General features: G+C 33.5%; 2 protein-coding genes across 3 annotated transcripts; one reads left to right on the top strand and one right to left on the bottom strand.

Moving 5' to 3' along the window:
* Window positions 1-1,864: 1,864 nt before the first annotated feature.
* Window positions 1,865-8,781, top strand: LOC116848958 (short/branched chain specific acyl-CoA dehydrogenase, mitochondrial-like). The gene is made up of 9 exons (XM_032825631.1): window positions 1,865-2,440; window positions 4,024-4,132; window positions 4,301-4,401; window positions 6,443-6,649; window positions 7,001-7,171; window positions 7,445-7,570; window positions 7,703-7,885; window positions 7,997-8,132; window positions 8,214-8,781. Exons 1-9 carry the CDS (start codon window positions 2,405-2,407, stop codon window positions 8,387-8,389), a joined length of 1,245 nt encoding a protein of 414 aa, XP_032681522.1. The 5' UTR covers window positions 1,865-2,404; the 3' UTR covers window positions 8,390-8,781.
* A 982-nt stretch (window positions 8,782-9,763) lies between these two features.
* On the bottom strand, window positions 9,764-11,845 carry LOC116848959 (SRR1-like protein). Of its 2 annotated transcripts, none has more exons than XM_032825632.1 (3): window positions 11,458-11,844; window positions 10,627-11,322; window positions 9,764-9,912 (listed from the first exon to the last, which is right to left on the bottom strand). In XM_032825632.1, the coding sequence occupies exons 1-2, from the start codon at window positions 11,589-11,591 to the stop codon at window positions 10,644-10,646; spliced, it is 813 nt and encodes a 270-aa protein (XP_032681523.1). In that variant the 5' UTR covers window positions 11,592-11,844; the 3' UTR covers window positions 9,764-9,912; window positions 10,627-10,643. The 2 variants fall into 2 exon arrangements, with proteins under 2 accessions (XP_032681523.1, XP_032681524.1); XM_032825633.1 differs by having other exon boundaries at window positions 9,884-9,912; window positions 10,648-11,322; window positions 11,458-11,845.
* Window positions 11,846-12,313: the final 468 nt, after the last annotated feature.

Consider the following 12,313-nt stretch of genomic DNA (forward strand, 5'->3'; position numbering starts at 1 on the left):
ATATCACGTATCGAACGACACAAAGGAACGACACAAATAGCATGAGATTTATACATATTTTAAACTATCCAGACAACATAATGTCTAAAAGAAGATTATCTTTAAGACATCTTAAAGACATTTATACGTAAATCGCCTGAAAGACATTTTATAGATAATCTGTAAGACGTTTTATGTCCTGATTTTAAACATTATGTTGTTTGGGTAATCACAGAAAGATTTTTCTGTATAATTTCAAAATTTGTGTTCTTGCGTAATTCGATTTTCACGTTTGATTTTGACTTTTCTTTGTTTTTGAAAAATGTTAAGTAACTCTTCTTTAGATATCAATACGATCACATGAATGTAATTTATTCATGTTTATTTCATCTGTAATAATGTATACTCAAGATATCTTGAACACCGCAGAACTCTCGGTAACATTAGAAATGAGAAAATATATACGCTGAAAACCCAGATAGCATAAACTCTAAAAACGATACATAAAATGACTTTAAGATGCCTTTTAGTCATTTAAGATGCCTTTGATATATCTTTAGAGGTGTCATAAAAACTAAAAGACATCTTAAAGTCATCTTATGTGTCATTTTTAGAGCTCGTGCTGTCTGGGAATTCTTGCAAAATACATTGAAATAAAAAAACATAACATAGAATGATACTTGTAATCGATCGGGAATACCTATAAAAAAGTCCGATCGCTTTTTTTTTACTCTAACAATTAATAAATTTATCGTAAAATTAACATCGTAACTATTTTTACAGTAATACTGTAAACTTTTTTAACTTACAGTTTCTAATGATTTTGTCACTTTAATTTTACAGTTATTTATTATTAAAACAAAAGGATATTGTTTGGACTATTTTACATATCTGTTCAGTCGATTGCAAGTGTTATTTTATGTATACATTTTTTTTTATTTCTATATATTTCGCAAGAATTTTTAGAGTGTGCATTTTCTCGCTTCTAACGTCATGAGTAAAAGTAGAATCTACTAAAACTTCATACGGCACAAAATGTTATGGTCAGCAGTTCTATTTTGATAGATCAACGATAATTATGCTAAACAATTTCACAAGTTATACTTAATCTCCAAGTGACACACACACGTTCTCTCTTTAGTTATTCAGCGGTCGTATTGATTGGCCGGTCGTAATTAACGATTGACGTCGTTTCAGCAAAATAAAAAAAAACATTGAATGGAAAACAATAATCGTCATATTGCGATAATAAAGTTTCATAACACTTTTATCGGAGATATAATTCGAAATTGCATTATTAAGTTAATCTGCAATTGCTCAGATAAACAGAAGTACTGAACATATCATGCAAATATTTAATACTTTAATATGTTTAAAGTTATGGTTGTTTTAAAAATAATATATCTTTATTACAGCATAATTTTACAGCATAATCAAAATATTTATTCTTCTTATTATTGCAATAATTCTGGATTAATTGCGAAAAAACTAATTACGAAAAAATAAGCAGTAATTTTTTTCCATGGTATCAGATTACTTGTCAGACATGGAAAAACACGTAATTATTATGTAATTTTTTTTTATACGTTATAGCTGTTGTTGCTATCAAAATGCATATATTTCGGCATATTATCTACTTAGTAATTAGCATAAATATACAAAAATGCGTCCTTACAAAGTAAGAATTTTATTAGCATATAAAAATAAATCAGTTGATTGAACGAAAATTGTGGCCCTATTGCTACAATAATCATATAAAAATTAATCAACTGATTTATTTTATTAGCATATAAAAATAAATCAACTGATTTATTTTTATATGCTAATAAAATTCTTATTTTGTGAGGACGCATCTTTGTATATTTATGCTAATCACTAAGTAGATAATATGCCGAAATATGTGCATTTTGATAGCAACATCAGCTGTAACATGTAAAAAAAAATTGCATGACAAATAATACGTATTTGTCTATTTTTGATAAGTCGCGTGTTCATTGATAAGGAGATGACACGAATATTTCTCGCGTCTCCAATAAATGGCCATGGACGCCCAAGTTATGTCCTACACCAATCTACGCGAACATCTGTGAATTGATGGAAACGAATTATACGATACACATGCTTATTCGATTGAGGGAGTGACAGACCACGTTGTTCCACCAGGCGAGCCGATTGGCTGCTGGAGTCACTTCGACGCGATTATTTTTCTACTTTTCCGTTACGCAATAACCTGTTCCGAGACACACATATATAAAAGTATGTGTGTGTCTCGAGACTTGAAGTGATCCAGTGGTTAAGCGGGGACGAACCAGTCTTCAATGTCATATCCCAGGCAGTATATGTTCAGTCAGCAGGTCGTCAATATCGCCGGCGAATTTTTCGATTCTACGTCTATAAGACCATTTGAAAGGAAAAAAAGTGAAGAATGAACTCGTCTGTATTCAGATCGGCCTTCCGAAATGTACGTGATTAACATAATTTTTTATCTTACTGTTTGAAATATTTTTTTTATATTTTAATTTATACAACTCTCTCGCTCATAAATAATCTTATCTGTGCTCATTTACAACAAAGTTTTTTGTGTCATTGTATTCCATGTAATTAAGTTAGTGTTTTTCTAGAACTCGGTAGGTTTATTCTTCTTCGAAGAATTTTTTAACAGACTTCTTGTTAACAAACGCTTATGACAGTGCAAATAAAAAAGCGCATTGCTCCTTAATTTTTCTGAAACGATTGCATATTGTTAAACAGGCATAATATTGTAATTAGATCCTATAGATAAATAAATAGCTTTTAAATTTTATTATAATGATAAAATATGTGTCGAACACTCGTAATGCTGCTACATGATAATATAACATGCAATAATAACATATGTGCAATAAATCATGCTTAATTGACGCTTATTAACGCTTATAAAAAAGAAATTACATCGAAGTAGTTCTCGGTTTGAATATAGTATACAAATTGCTATCCTTGCTGCATTCATTACGTAAGTGAAAGATTATCTTACCATCTATTATAATCGAGATATTTTGTGTCGCGTGTCATTCGTACATATCGCACGCACGCACACATACAAACTCACACACATATAATTTTATTTTACTCTGACTTTGTAAATCTGAACAGCACTTTTTTATACATTATTGTAATTCTTGCACATTATTTACCGGTAATAAATTCATGATGCTCTCTAAGCAACCTTATGGAAAGGAACATAATTAGAATATCAAAAATTTCGAGATGTTTAACGAGGAATAATACATGTTTAAACTTGAGATAGTAACACAATACTTACATATCTTTTACATACATTTACTTTTACTCAGAAATAACATGTAATGTTTTATAAATATTCTTATAAAAAACAAATGTTCTTAACTCCAGAATGTTTGAATGTTCTATGCACACATATAGAACATTTATAGTTGTCATTTAAATGTATTATGGGAATGCTGCAAACATAAAACATTGTTTTTTAGTACATTCATAAAAAATATTCCTATGTTATTTGAATATTTACACACTGTATGTAACATGCGGGCAAAGTTACTTTCACGTACGTCATCACAACAAAATATCGCTTTTAATTTTAACAAGATCAATCCTTCGATATATTTCGCAAAATATTAATTTATAATGAACATTATACATATCTTCTAGTTCCTAATTTACTTCCTAACCTGTATATATAAAATATCGCGCTCCGCGTGCTAACAATGTTCCGTATGGAATTTAACGCCTATTATGTGCCACGTTTAAACTACTAAGGTTAAATAACTGTATGTGTTCATAGCACACATATACACACGATAAGCCAGAATCATAAATTTTCTACATACGTAGTACACGTTAGTTAGTTAGTTACAAAACGATACGTATTCGATACATTCCTTCTTCGACGTACGAAATAAATACAAAAATACATATTTCTTGTTACGTAATCAACAGATACATATATGTCTCGTATAAGCGTAGCAATGGAATCGACAAAAGCATGATAAATATATATATTCTAAAATATATATATATTTCTTATAGATTCCGCAGAAATTAACGCAAAAGCGTAAAATACATTTATGTGTTGCGTCAAGATCCCATCATCCTCTGACACAATTTTCGGAAGATGAACTTATGATGAAAGAAACCGGTAAGCATCAGTTTTTTTCTCATCCATCGACGTTCCGCGATGAATAAGAATGCATAAAGTGAGCTAATAGATTCATAAGAGTTTTATTTATCGAGTTTTATTTATCGCTTACGCGATCCATCTTCATGATTCGTGAATGTAATGCATTTTTCGTCTGCACGCTGTCAGTTACTAAACTAGCTAAGGAAGACATTGCCCCGCTTGTTCGAAAAATGGAGAAAGAGGGAAAAATAGATGACGGTCTCTTGAAGAAGCTTTTTGAGAATGGCGTAAGTATATTCCAATAAGTAATATTGATCTCTTGATTTTTTGAGAAAAAGATGCGATCGACGAGTTTCGAAATAAAAGTCTATGCCGAGAAAACTAATCTCCGCTGGTGGCATATTACAAATCTCCATAATGAAAAATATTCCTGTTTAATATGAAAATAACGAAAATAGATGATATGTTTATCAAAGTATAATACTTGTGCATGTTTATCGCATAAGTATGATATGATTGACAACATATCATAGACTTCTTTGACCCAATTAATAAATGATAAATACTACATTAAAAAAACGAAAAAAGGATATATTTACTCATTATAAGTTGTTTAAAGATAAGATAATATATTTTTCTATGTACATTCCACATCACGCGAGATATTTTTTTACGATATACAGTCTGTTCAACAAGAAAAAGACCATTGTCATTTGATGGAAATATTCCGTAGCGCTATCTGTGTTGTATCATCGATATCTTTATACTCTCTACTTATGCGCAACATTTAGTTTACCGGTATATTGCATTTTTGACGTCTGTAAATTAATTGGTTTTATAATGAATGCAAAGTTCCTGAAGCGCCATGAGACAGTGTTTCTTGTTAACCATTCTAAAGGGCCTAAGTTGACTTATAAAGCGGCTGTAAAATATATGCGGAAGTCAGAGGCATTCGTAAAGATGTGGGTAAAGTGGTATTTGGAGTTTGGGAACGTGGACGATCTGCCTGAAAGGGGAAAAGATCGCGCGACGACCGAACGGGAGCAGAGAGCGATTGTGCGTCTTTTTCAAGACAAGCCAGGACTTTCGCTGCGCAGCACTCAAATAAAACTCCGCACAAAAGGAATTTATGTTTCTCTAAATACAATTCGAAGTCGCCTACGTGAAAAAAACATGTCTTTTAGATAAGTTTTGAAGAAACTTTTGCTATCAAAAAAACATGTTGCAAAACGATTGAAATTTGCAAAGGAAAATTCGAATCGAGATTGGGACAATGTAATCTTTACAGACAAATCTTCTTTCTGGGCATGGTCTTCCCTGTCGAAAGCTTGGTCAACAAAGAGTAGTAGGCTTCTTCAGCGTACAGTAAAACACCTAGTAAAAGTGCACGTATGGGGTTGCTTCTATAAACGCGGTTTTGGTTACCTTTACGCGTTTACGGATAATTTGAACGCTAAAAAAATGTGCAGTATTTACCAGAAATACTTGCTGAGATCAGCAAACAAATTTTTTGGACCAGATAATACAAGGTGCTGCAAGAAGATAACGACCCCAAATATCGCAGCAATTTGTGCACTACCTGGAAACAACAAAATGGTGTTAGTACGATGGAATGGCCGGCAATATCCCCAGACGCAAATCCAATTGAAAATGTGTGGCCCTACATGAAGATGAAGCTCAGAGGAAAGCCAGTGTACACTGTGAAACAGCTTGTGTTTCAAATTAAGAAGATATGGTGATCTTTACCAACAGAGTACTCGGAAAACCTGGTTGAAAGCATGGACAAAATATCTGAAACTACAATTAATAATGGATTGGACCCAATATTAAATAATTGCGCAATAGCTTATAATGTATATTTTAATAAAACAAGAAAAAAATTCGATCTATTTTTTTCAGATGATGACAGTTTTTTTTCTTGTTGAACAGACTTCCGTATCTTCCGATTTTTCAATCATGTGGAATCAATATATTTCAACGTAGCCCCAATAAGCTCCAACAATATTTAAATAAAAGACAAAAGAGACGTGAGCTATAAAAATTTATCGTTAGATCTTATTGGCAAGAGCAATTCCACATAGCAATTTCATAAAAAGTTTCGAACAATAAGTCCTCTTTACGATACAATAACACGAGTCTCTTGATGCAACCCCGTTTCGATTAACCGTTGGATAATTTGATGGAAATAATGTCATGCATGACCTACACGATCACCATTTGTATCAATATTTGTCTTTTCTTTGTAAATACGAACGAATTGATAAGATCAAAGATTAACGCGAATTCAAGAATGTTATTAAAAACCCCCAAACTTTTTTTTATTCTCAGTTGATGGGCCTCGAAATTCCGACAGATTACGGCGGCACAGGTGCTAATTTCATGAGCACAATTCTTACGGTCGAGGAAGTCGCCAAGATCGACGGTGCTGTAGCCGCTCTTGTTGACATTCACAATACTTTAGTGAATTCGTTAATTATTAAAGTCGCCTCTGAAGAACAAAAGCGAAAGTATTTACCTAAATTAGCACAAAATTATGTAAGTTGTCACATATAGTATACACTATAAAAAATCTTGCGTACACAGTACGTAAACAAATGTTCCAAAAAGTCCACTCTAAATTTTGTGTCGAAAATAACTCACTCGTATGTTCATTCGTGTCTTATTTATATTATATACTAGTCTATACATAATGTAAATAACACACGAATAAACATATAAATGAATATTATTTTCGACATAAAATTTAGAAATTTAAAATTTAGAATGGACTTCTTGGAATATTTGTTTACATACTATGTACACAAGATTTTTTACAGTATATTGTCACGTACTAGATTTTTCCGAACAATTTGTATTAATATCTGCATAACACGAATAACTTTTTAGGCTGGTAGCTTTTGTCTAACGGAACCCGGTTCGGGTTCGGATGCATTTTCTCTGAAGACCGAAGCGAAAAAAGACGGTAACGATTATGTGATAAATGGTACGAAAATGTGGATCTCGAATTCCGACATCGCGGGACTTTTTCTGGTTTTCGCTAACGCGGATACCTCTTCGGTAAGTAAATCCGCAGATTGTTTCCGTACACGTGTGACAACTATGAGAGATAACTCGTACTTACTAACTAATACGTAACATATTTATAATTGTACGTATCTATACCCGTTTCTTTCTTTGCACTTTAAATTAACCTCCATAAAAAAGTTTATTCTTGAAAAGTATAAAAAAATATGAGCAAATATAATACTAGCAGTAATGTATATGCTGGAATAAAATCTGTCAGTATAAATAAAAATTTACGACAGCAATATCCTTTTTAATGTTGTACAGGGATACCGCGGCATTACGACATTCTTCGTGGAACGCGATACGCCTGGTTTAACAGTAGCTAAGCCCGAGGACAAGCTAGGTATCAAGGCATCTGGAACTTGTATGGTCCACTTTGACAACGTCAGGGTATGCATGCCACAGACGTGGAACAAAAATTATATCTTACTGGATAAGACTCTTACACGATAAGACTAACACGACTTTCTTTCATTTTACTTCTTCCACGTAATTCGGAATTTTCTGTTTTACACTTTCTAGATACCTGAAAGCAACATTTTGGGTCAGTTTGGACATGGATACAAGTACGCTGCTGGATTCTTGAACGAGGGTAGGGTCGGTATAGGGGCTCAAATGATCGGCATTGCTCAAGGATGTTTGGACGCGACTATACCATACACGCTGGAGAGGAAACAATTTGGAAAGGACATTTTTTCATTCCAAGTACGATCTGTTTATTGTCCTTTGATAAATGATTGTCCCCGTGGATCTGTTTATTGTTCTTTGATAAATCCCCGTGAATCCTCTTATTTGAGAGATAACTTCTATTTTCAGTCGATGCAACATCAAATAGCTCAAGCCGTAACCGAAGTAGAGTACGCTAGATTGTTGGTTTACAATGCAGCTAGATTAGTGGACGCTAAGAAAGATGTTATGAAAGAAGCAGCCATGGCCAAGTTAATCGCATCCGGTATATACTTCATTAATCTCAATTTTCTTATAAACTTAAAATTGATAATTGCAATAAAATACGTACGTTGCGCATACACAGAGACTGCAGTGCGTGTCACCGCCAAGTGCATAGACTTTATGGGTGGCGTTGGATTTACGACAGATTTTCCTCAAGAGAAATTCTTCCGAGACTCAAAGATCGGCACGATATACGAGGGGACGAGCAATATGCAGCTATCAACGATTGCAAAATGCATACGCAAAGATTACTCGTAACAATTCTGGCCGCGTTTGGTATGAACCTTGAACGTATGGTTTATATTTAGCTCATACGATGTATTATAACTAAGAGACAAAGTATACACACATACACACATCATTATTTGAAAAACATATTTTGTAGTCATTTTGATTTTTGGTTTAGCGCCGTATTCTTTCTGGATTTATTTCTGATGTTTCGTGAATATTTCAGTTCATCGATACCATATCAGGTTGCTCTCTTCCTTGATGAAGTGAACTGAAATATTCTAAACACATCAGAAATAAAGCTGCAAAGGACGCGGCGCCAAACCGGAAAACAAAATGAGTATCTGCCCATTCCATGGAAGTTTCAAATATCAAACATATTTTGTACTTTTATACGACTCAATGAAGTTTAGAAAAATGTGTTTATTATTATTATATATATGTACCATTCTCCTTAAAAGTACAAATACACAAAAAATATATTAAAAAGTAAATTTAAATTACAGAGACAAAATAAAACATTGATTATTAAAAATACTAAAGTGCAATTTTCAACATATGTCACCTTACCTAAGTGTTACAATTACTAATCTACTACATCTCAAACAACCAAAGTAACAAGAAAAGTAAACTCTATTTTATACCAGCTTAAATTATATGCAAAAATGTTATATTTTACTTTAAAAAGACGAAATAGAAAGTTTAATTGAAAGTTAATTGAAAATTTTATTTTTTCTTATATATATATATATATATTATTTCAATATATATTTATTATTGTTATAACTTAACATAATAGTTATAACAGGAATCACAAAAGATCAGAATATCTGTTTGCAGCATTCATTAAATACATATGTGCGTTTCATATATGGGATAAAAAAAGAAAAATGTATATATTTCACCATATTTTTACAAATTACTATGGCTTAAAGTTGCTGATAGAAGAATTTATTTCATATTCTCTTTTTTGATATTATACATTTTGAGAAGCTAGTTCTTTTATTCTTTAAGCTAAATTTTTGTTCTCAGTACCAATTGGGATTTACGCTTTAAGGAATTTGTCCTAGAGTGTTGGATGAATAAAATTTCAATAATAATAATAATATAGTAGATAAATAAATATATAGTGAATATGGAGAAGACTCGGGTATTATTAATATATTTTAATAATATATTTTAAATGCTTCTATGTATACATTTTCATTTCTATTTCTATTTAACAGTTTTACTTCGGATCATGGGGCAATTTAAAACCCACAAGATCTGCAGTTTCTTGTATACTACGTTCACCTTTACCAGCATATTGTTTATGAATATCTTTACACATTTGTTGAGATTTCAGATAACAAAAATACATTTCCGCCAAATTCTTCAGTTCCTCTCTTGCCTTGCACAACACTTCAGACGTTTCCTTGTGAACGTGTGCTTGCTCCATAATATACTGTAACATGGCATTTTCCTTCGTGCTCTTATTCTGCGAGACTCGGCGGAGTTGTTGCACAAGAGAGCGCACAATTTTGATATTATTATTCATTGTCGCTGTATTTTATCTAAAAGCGGAAACCATTAATGCGACCATCCATGGGAAATCACGTCTTGGATCCTTATTCTAAACTCTTTATCGATAAAAGAGTCCAGACAAAAATGCTGAATATAGTATGTAAACATTGAATGTATACTTAGTGATATTGTTATAAACAGTACAATATGTTTAAAACATATTATTTTAAGAAATATTATTTCATTACACCATATTTTGAATCAAAACGTTTACTTCTAATTATTGCATAATTTTAGATCAATTAGTTCTCTTGTTAGCAAATAAATGACAATTTTCTTGGCATCAAATGCCTTCTTTTATCTACTGACATAATTCTCACTATTTGAGGATGTGTATCTGTGTTACAATATTCAATTTAGTCATTATTCAAATAATATGCTAGAATATAAGTCTATTCTTTATCGCTCAACTAGTGTACACTTATGGAACATAAAAAGAGACAGGTACAAGAGACTTGGTTGAGACTTGGTGGAAGAAAGAGGAGAAGAGAATTAGTATAAATTAGTGCAGCCAGTTCAGCAGTAGAAAATAAAAATAAACATAAGATCTGTTCTTCCTAGCTGAACTAGCTAAACTCTAACTTATTGCACCAATGTGCAGTTCAGCGAGTTCAACTAAAAAGAACAGATCTCTTATGTTTATCCTGAAAGAATTTAGAATAAGATCCTAAATCACTAGATAAAAGTCAAGAGGAGATAATTACAGTGCGATAATTATTTGTTACCGTGTCGTCGCTGAAAGAAATTTTATTTCGTCCAATGAATATCGCGGTTCTTCTCTGAAGTCCCAGAAATCTGACGAAGCCCGAAGTAAGTCTTGCTTGATAAAGATATGAATGCTGAGGTCATTGAAAACTGTCTCGTGTACGAAAGAATTTTCCAATGGAATTTCTGTAACATAAGGCTGAATGCGCAGAATATAACCTGTAGTCTCCAATATCTCTCTCCGCAAGCAATCGTTGATTATCTTCGTGAAACTATTGGCGAACAGGATGCAGTTGCTCAAGCCGCTTCCCCAGTTTGCATAGAGAAAATTATTCGTCAGTTGCTTGGAGCAATGCGGCATGAACACGAGAGTAGTTATCTCATCCCGAACGACGCGTTTGCCTTCCTCGTTCGTCTCTATAATCTCCAGACCCAAGGCACGCAACGCCTGTACTTCTTCGGGGTAAAATATCGGGTCATACGCATACACGCGAGCGCCGTATCGCTCCTTTAGGTACAGTAGCAACGCCAATTGACATCTCGACGACCTGTACTGAGAGAATCGTCCTAACCCGTAGCAGACTATCTCGGATATACCATTAGAGTTTAGAACGGTCAATGAATCCGTCAGGTGGCTAAGAATGAGCTTGACAAACGGTGTGTCTCTGATCTCGACTAGCGTGCGATCTAATGCGCTGAAAAACCGTCGTAAAACGAGAGAAGAACGTATTTTCGTCAAATTAATGTAGGTAGATTAAGTTAGGTTAGGTTAACCAGTGGACCTTGATGGCCTCGCTGCCGTTAAATGGGACGAGAGTGTGACGACTTACCGGAGAAGATGCTTGCAGTCGATCTCGTAATTCTCGGGGATTTGCGCGACTTTCGCTCCTTTGTTTAAAATTCTCCTTCCGTCACAGTGTCTTCTTCGACGACTCACCAACACAAAGTCGCTCGCACCTGGCATGGTCGATGCTCTCTCTATCTCTCTCTCAATATTGGTTCAAGATAATCCTACGATTTTTTCCCAACACTATTCTAATTGTTAAATATGAATTAAGAATTTGAATTATAAATTAAATATGAATTAATATTCCCCGAAAAATATATATATATATATAATTTCGAGGATTGTTTCCAAAAAAATCTTAGATCACGTCCGAACAAATTTGGACACGTCTATGCGCCACGGTGGTTAAACTGCACTCCATGGTTCTCTCTCTCTCTCTCTCTCTCTCTCTCTCTTTCTCAATAGATGGCTCTGGGCGCCATTTAAAGACCTTAAAGAAATATATATATAAAATATATAAATAAAATAAATATATATATTAGGTACGCAACTAAGTTCTCGCTGTTTTTTTTTATGAAAATGCAACTTTATTGTGAAAAAATGGTTACAAATGAATCATTCAAAGTATTGCCCATCGCTAGCTACAACTTTTTCCCATCTTTCTGGCAGAGCTCGAATACCGTTACGGTAAAAGCGTTCGTCTTGTGAGGCTATCCACGAATCAAGCCATTTTTTGATGTCTTCATATGAGCGGAACTGCTGATCAGCCAGACCATGTGCCATCGAACGGAACAAGTAATAATCGGACGGCGCAATATCTGGGGAATATGGCGGGTGGGGTAGGACTTCCCATTTGAGCGTTTCCAAGTAGGTTTTAACGGGTTTGGCAACATGAGGCC

The sequence above is a fragment of the Odontomachus brunneus genome, unplaced genomic scaffold, assembly GCF_010583005.1.
Source record: "Odontomachus brunneus isolate Ranch 3 - 2012 unplaced genomic scaffold, Obru_v1 Obru_scaffold_103, whole genome shotgun sequence".
Taxonomy (NCBI): Eukaryota; Metazoa; Arthropoda; class Insecta; order Hymenoptera; family Formicidae; genus Odontomachus; species Odontomachus brunneus.

Bases quoted from the DNA above. Each gene is read 5' to 3' on its own strand.
- LOC116848958 (XM_032825631.1), top strand. From the start codon at position 2,405: ATGAACTCGTCTGTATTCAGATCGGCCTTCCGAAAT. The intron at 2,441-4,023 runs GTACGTGATTAA...TATTTCTTATAG, and splicing joins TCAGATCGGCCTTCCGAAAT to ATTCCGCAGAAATTAACGCA. The intron at 4,133-4,300 runs GTAAGCATCAGT...GCACGCTGTCAG, and splicing joins ACTTATGATGAAAGAAACCG to TTACTAAACTAGCTAAGGAA.
- LOC116848959 (XM_032825632.1), bottom strand. From the start codon at position 11,591: ATGCCAGGTGCGAGCGACTTTGTGTTGGTGAGTCGTCGAAGAAGACAC. The intron at 11,323-11,457 runs GTAAGTCGTCAC...ACGGTTTTTCAG, and splicing joins GACTGCAAGCATCTTCTCCG to CGCATTAGATCGCACGCTAG.